General features: G+C 37.8%; 1 protein-coding gene across 1 annotated transcript; it reads right to left on the bottom strand.

The window, feature by feature from the left end:
- Positions 1–850: 850 nt before the first annotated feature.
- On the bottom strand, positions 851–5,643 carry LOC139454822 (uncharacterized). The gene is made up of 5 exons (XM_071236446.1): positions 5,487–5,643; positions 4,527–4,562; positions 4,196–4,348; positions 3,659–3,717; positions 851–1,144 (listed from the first exon to the last, which is right to left on the bottom strand). Exons 1-5 carry the CDS (start codon positions 5,641–5,643, stop codon positions 851–853), a joined length of 699 nt encoding a protein of 232 aa, XP_071092547.1.
- Positions 5,644–7,633: the final 1,990 nt, after the last annotated feature.

A 7,633-nucleotide genomic window follows, 5' to 3' on the forward strand; every position in this document is an offset into this window, starting at 1 on the left:
TAATAAAAAACATTAGCAACCCCTTTTTACGTGTACTACAATGATGACGAAATACAAACACAATTGTTCACGGTTCGCAGACAGTGGCGTCATTTGTAATGGCGTCATCATAGGTTTGGCATTATCTGTCATTATTGATGTCATCTTGACTGTTTCTCGACAGTGTTTTATGTAAGCATTATATTTGATAATGATTTTCTGCAGAGATTTCTTATCATTGTGGAAAGGGTTTTGTCGGTTTTATTTCAATATAGACAATAAAGATTTTTACGCTCGTTTGTGTACCATACCGAGATCACAAAATTCTTGCAGAAATCGTTTGGCGCTAAATTTGATAAAATCAGTTCAACAAACACACTCATATAATGATGTTCGTCAATGCCACTGTGGTGATGAAATTATGTGTGTCAACATCATTACAAGTGTAACTGTTTCAACACTCCAAGTCAATGCTTTTATGCATAGTTAAGATACTCCTGGACATATAAGAAAACAAAATACGGAATGTATTATGTCTTACTGTTCAATGTTGAAGGGACATTTTGTGAATAAAGGACATACCCAAAGACAATAAAATACGGAAATCCATGTTTAAGAGATAATTTGTGAATAAAATTATGTATTAGAAGAAGAAAATGTTTTTCACACATTGATATGCCAGGATAAAAATTGTTTCATTTACTATCTCTTACTTTTAAGAGCTGGGTTAACATCCGGATGAGAATCTTAAGTTGAACTTTCGCTTTAATGGACCAGAGAGCCTTACTCCTAAGTGAGGACATTCACGGCTTCAACGCTCTGCACAATTGTATTCCTAGGTAGAGCTAAAGCTTCACCTCCCTTGATTGCCTTATTCCAAAGTACAGCTGTTAAGAACAGCTTCAACGCCCTGGACAGCCTTATTAATATATGCAGCTATAGCTTCACCTCCCTGGACAGCCTTATTCCTTAATAGAGCTATAGCTTCGACTCCCTGGACAGCTCTATTCCTAAGTAGAGAAGAAGCTTCAACCCCCTGGACAGCCTTATTCCTTGGTAGAGCTTTAGCTTCAACGCCCTGGACAGCCTTTTTCATAAGTGGGCCATTTATAGCTTCATCGCCCTGGATAGCTTTCTTTCTAAGTAGATCTACAGCTTCAACTCCCTGGATAGGCGTATTCCAAAGTGGAGCTAAAGCTTCAAAGCCCGTGACAGATTTATTCCTAAGTAGCTATTATCAGTAGCAAAGACAAAACCATCGTATCTATTTTATTTATTTTCAAAAGAGGATCATAACTTCATTCGATATTCTAAATAGGGACCACCTCTTCCGATGGCACATGGAAGTGAGCAAGAAGAAAGTATGGCCTCTTCATTTGACTTGTTGAAGGTGTAATATGTAAGAATAACCTCGACGGTTATCTTGTTGAAGGTGTAAATTATGGAAATGACTTTCCCAATCGATAAACTTCCACAATTGACACGTTCCAAGCGTAAGATGTAGAAATAACCTTTACAGTTTGGTTGTGGAAGGTGTTACATGTCGGACTGACTTCTACAGTTGACTTGTGGAAGATGGAAGATGATGGACTAACTTCATCAGTTTACTTGTGACCTCTGCATTTGACTTGTTGAAGGTGTAATATGTAACTTACGGAAATGACTTACCCAATCGATATATTAACTTCAACAATTGACACGTTGAAAGCGTAAGATGTAGAAATAACCTTTATAGTTTGATTGTGGAAGGCTTGACATGTGGAACTGACTTCCACAGTTGACTTGTGGAAGGTGGAAGATGGAAGGACTAACCTAATCAGCTGACTTCTGGAAGTTGTAGGATTGACCTCCGAGCATGGCGTCAGTTGAGATGGAGATGACTTGTCTTTCTTTCTTCTTGCAACATTTTGTAAACACAGATGTAATATTGACAGTGTTTAAACCATGGAAAGTTCATATGGTATCCTGTGTGGTGCCCAGGATTGTACCGAAAAGAAGTAAATTGTCCTAGGGAATGTTGGAAAAAAATAAATATTTCAGACTGTTGAAACAAAGGAAGAAATTGTCAGCCACAAAAAGTACATGGTTGCAAGGTGGGTATTTTTCCAAAGAATAGTTAGGCTAATAGTTGTTATTAGAACAACAAAATCTGGTTTTGCGTCTCCACACAAAATCCCCTCCCCTCCCTAGAACACCAAATGGTTGGTCCCCATGAGAGAGTGAGGTGATTTGATCCGTTGATGCTGGTGCCCAGCTAACAATGTCATGTTGTCACAACGATGTGGCAACGTTATGTTCATGTTGTCACAATGCTATGATATTGCGTCAACATACTGTTATTGCGTAGGCTTCCATTCATGGTGGCACAACGTTGTTGGCTGACGTTGTGATACGCCATGTTCACGTCCCCATCACGTTACGTTGTGGTAATGTTGCATTTAAAGTTGTGGGAACGTTGTATTTTACGTCGTAGGAATGTTGGGTTGTACATTCTGGCAACGTTATAATATGGCGTCCATATAACACCCATGTAACTTATTCTGTGCGCAACACTTGATGTGGTCACAATGACGTAAATGAAAGCTGTGTAAGAAGGTTGACATACGTCGTGGCAAAGTTATTTCAATGTCCATGTCCATGATCGGAATACCTACACAAGCACATATCTTCGCTGCAGTTCTCTCAACAGAGAACATAACATGTCTAAATGCTACTGGCTTTATGTTTTGTTTGACAAAACACAATCCATGTTCGAGTGTACACTTATGAAATCTTGGCTATACAGAATCACCACTATCCGCCTCTGTGGTCTAGCGGATAGAGTGAAGCTCGGAGATTGTTCACTGACACTGTTGGGTGGCCTGGCTAAAACTGCTGCATGGTGTCTCAGTGTGCTAGACTTGAAAACCGGCATTAATCCGGGTTAGTACACACACGCACACATGCCCGCACACACACACACGTCTACATGCACGTCGGTTATAAGTGCAATAATCTTGGGCACGACGTTGAACTCCATTTCATCTCACCTCACAGATTCACCACGATGTTAAGTCGGAGGTCATAGTTCTTCCTTGAAGCATAGGTACGCCCCTGAGAAGTTTCTGTGCACCTGTGTGTACCTCTGTGATAAGTACAACTGACCATCCAGCCACACAGAGGTTCCGACGTACCACAAGTAGGGTTCACAGTTCATAATCATAGTTCTCATGGACTATTAATTATGTTGATAATATAGTGTGATAAATATGATAATAAATCTCTCAACTAAAATCAACATTAGAAAAGACACACTATAATGTAAAGTGTATTTATTTGAAAGACTTGTACATTGTAGATCATGTAGTGAGGATTTCAAGTCTGGAGGTCATGGATGCAGCATCGGTTATCTCTTCATCCCTGCAAATAGAGCACGTAAAGTTTCATAACAGCCAAAATGTTTCATATGAAATGAAAGATTGGTTTGTCACCATTAATTATACTCGATGTTGTTTTTGTTGTTGTCCTCGTTTTGTACCGTTAACCAAAGTATCATATGGAAATTGTTCATTGATGAATTATATGCAATGTTATATGTCTTAATGGATTCCATCAAATAATGTTGGCATGTTGTCAGTAGTATTTGATTAAGTTTTATATTCTGATTAGTCCATTATCCCACTAAGGATAAGTAACCTACCCGGTAAGAGCCATATTTCTGAGTGCCGGACTGGGATCCCCACTGGTTCCATCGCTGACCTGCAAATATTAAGGTGCGTTATTGTGCGAGTAAGAGAGAAAAATTTGAATATTTTACGATCGCTTCTAGTATTGCTTATTTCGCACTCCAATCAAATAAAATATGACTGAATGGAAAGGCACATGACTTAAAGAGGTATTGTGGAGGGAGATTGGTGTTTGGTGCTTATCTTTCATTATGTTGACAGAGATATCCGCGTGTCATGACACCAATCTAAAAGGATTTAAAATATATTAAATATTATTAAAGGCCGATAAGATCTGAATTAGAATTGATCTTCAGCGACCCATGTTTGTCGTAAGAGGCGACTAATGGGATCACCAGGTAAGGCTTGGTGACTTGGTTGATGTATGTCATCGTATCCCAGGTAAGAAGATCGATGCTCATGATGTCAATCACTGGATTGCCTGGTCTAGATTCGATTATTCACAGGCCGCCGTCAACAACAAACAACAAACAAACAAATGTTATTGGTACCTTGTTGATAACGGTCTTGATGTCCAGGGTAGGTGTTCACGTGCTCAGGGTAGGAAGGTAGGTGTGATGGATAGGTAGGGTAGTCATTGGACGGGTAGGTCTGTCTGTAACTCGGGTATCCATTGACATGGGACGGCACAGATCGTCGGTATCCTATTCAAATGAATACATTCATCATGTTAGCCGGGTATTTTGTATGCAAAAAATAGCAGGCGATATTGAAATAACAAATCTATAAATCATAGCAATGTACTGTGGAACATGATACAGAAAGAATCATATATTTTACTTTTTTTTAGACACAGGATGATGTGTGATAATAAAGACCTACTTCTATAATGTCCCTGAGAGCGTCCTCCCCACACATCTGGAAGGAGAAAAAGGCCGGCATGTATACAATCACTTACATACAGCGTTGTATGTCAGTTACTTGGTTTGTCACTTGACTGGACTAAACAGCATCAGAGTATTTGCCATTTGCCATTGATCGACTGAACTTTGTTGTACACCACAGAGATGCAATAAATCGCCCCACTTTTTCGTTTCTTTAATCATCAAAAGTTGTAATTTATGTCGTGAATTAATACATTCATTAAAACATTAATGACGTAATGCTATTCATTTGTGGTTTGAGACAGACAAAGATGACGCGCAAGCACACCAGAGGTAAATATTTAGGTGTACAAAAAAACCAATTCAGTTTTATTTATTGTTTGTAAATAAAGACAAAATGCATTTCACTGTATGGTTATAATGATTACCAACTCCCATATTTCATCCATGCACGGACTCATTCATGGATTGTATATATATATAAATAAATCAACAGTTCAATACAATCAGTCAAACAGTCATCAGCATTACACAAGAAACCACCTTGCGGTTTGGGCTTCTAGCTGTTTGAAAATCATACCACTCAAACTAGGAACCAATTGTGTTGGTTGTTACGCATATTACGGTAAACAAATTAATATATAAAAACTGATTTGGCTGATTCCAAATCAACAAGTAGCTCTAGGCTGAAAAAGAGAATCGTTTCCCCAGGAAATATTTTTTGTGCTATTTGTGTTTGCTGGTATTCTTGGTGGTAAACCTATATGACTGTTCCTTCGAAATCACTTTTGTTTTTAAAACATCACTTTTGTCTTATACAAAATGAGAAAAAAAGCCCTACCTCCCTCCTCGCTTTGAGACAACGAGGCAGCGAAATATTCCTTATGTAGCCTGATATTACCTACATATTAGGTATGAGGTATTTAGGTAAAATGAGGTTAGATATTTCTTCACTTACCAGTAGGATACGTGTCTGGGTAATGGTTGCCAGGGTAGTTGTTAGGGTAGTATTGTACATCCGGGTACTGCCCGTAGGATGGATATCGGTTGTAAACAGCACCGGAACATACCAGGGCGCATGCGCACAGCAGAGTAAGAGACAAGACAGATTCCATGTTGGAGATTCTGAAAGAACATCACAAAAAAATAGTCATTCACTGGAACATCACCATAAATTGGTTTCCATCCATGATGTACATACAGGTTTGATAAACATGCTATTTGTTAATATCAGATGTGACAAATTTGAGACTTTGTATAATTTGCAAGCGTTATGAACTCACGAATATATATGAGTCAACAACTGAATAAACAACAGATAACATTCGACGGCTTTTAAATTACATATGGAATTATATCCTGGGCGCCAAAAGAAACTGTTCATATAGTATATGTGGATTTATAGTAGGTGATTCATTTTAATAAGAAATTGATAAATTACTTAATATTTTTAGGACAGGGAAATCACATTGTTTGTCCATGTGCAAGAACTATTACTGAGTAGTAATATGACACTTAAGAGCGATTGTATATTAAACACGTTGTCAACACTGTTCCTTCTTGTAAACAATTTTTTAAATGGTTGAAACAGTTAAACCCACGACTTGTAAAAGGGAATGAATCTTACCAGAATATCCAGCTGTGAGTTTGACACCGGCGATGTAGATCTGATGTGAGATATGCAGGCAACACGGGGTCTTATATAGGACTGAGTACACATTTGAAACATCGTTTGACGCGTAGAATGTCGCATTTCCTTGTTGCCTACTATATCCCTTGCAGCTCTCCACAGCCAATAGACAGCGTTGTCTGGTTGGTGACGTCTTTAGTGACAGACTGAGAATTGTAGTCAGTCATCCATCACATAATATAAGGTAGTCAAATGTCACTTTGCCGTGATGCTTTAGACAAATTCACCATTATATTATGCATGGCAAATGACATCCTTTTGAATTTGCATTTCAATACTGTCATTATTTCTGGTATCGTTAATACATAAGTAAGTATTTGGACAGTAATACAATTCAATTTTCATTTAATTAAAACTCATGATCACTTTGTTATTTCAGATGGTGATTTCATCCAAACTAAAGTCATCTAATTTTTATGTCAGCGGTTTGTCGGAGGTTACATTTGGGTGTTCCATGAACTTACATTTATTATTACTTCTATTTTTTCTATCAGGCACTTTTCAGGCATATCTCCTACTGCTACTATTTTTTAATATACATGACGGGAAAGTTGACCATTGGAAAGTTGAAGTCATCCTCTTATCCCACAGTCTTGCGATAGGTTTTTGTCACTCTGAATCTTTCTGCATTAGATCTTAATATGAAACCGATTAGGCCGTTTCATAGTTTTTTTTTCTTTTTCTAACTCGCGTGGGTAAATTAGTGGTAGGGAATTAGATATTTGACAATTATTGTACGAAATCAGATCGTCGATATACCTGAGTGAGTGAGTTAAGTTTTAAGTCACATCGGCACTATTTCAGCCATATCGTGACCCGATATACCTGAAGCTTAAGTTAAACATCTTTGGAAAAATTCCCTTGTTTTGATTTTGTAAATCCTAGAAGACATTATAACTCATATGCATAAGAAAACAGATCAGCAAAGAAAGGAACATAATTAACAGGATTATTAAATTATTTAACACTACAAAAACCGTGCAGAAATCGTCACCCAGACATCAGTGAAACTAATCTGTATGACACAGCAATTACTCCAGCTAGCTTCGGCAATAAAACGTCAAAGCCTCGGGGTATACATATTCGTATCTGTCACAAAAAAGAATAGCCGGTGTTTAATTTTGTTTGGTCCAACAAACCAAGCCCGTAATTTGCATACCGCTACAACTCGCTATTGTTCAATTTTTAGTGAGTTTTTTTTCACATTCGTCTTGCATGTATATCATTTTAAATAAACCTGCAATATACTTGCACGCCTAAGACGATGAGTTTATGATGATTATTAAAAGCATATTTTTGGCAGAATCATTCTAAAATCATGACCAGATTTCAAGGTGAACCGTGTTATCTTCTTTTATTTGGGGAGCGGTCAGGTAGCCTAGTGGATAAAGTGTTCGCACGTCATGCCGATGACT

This window comes from Haliotis cracherodii, unplaced genomic scaffold, assembly GCF_022045235.1.
Source record: "Haliotis cracherodii isolate W230 unplaced genomic scaffold, xgHalCrac1.p SCAF_11, whole genome shotgun sequence".
Lineage (NCBI taxonomy): Eukaryota > Metazoa > Mollusca > Gastropoda > Lepetellida > Haliotidae > Haliotis > Haliotis cracherodii.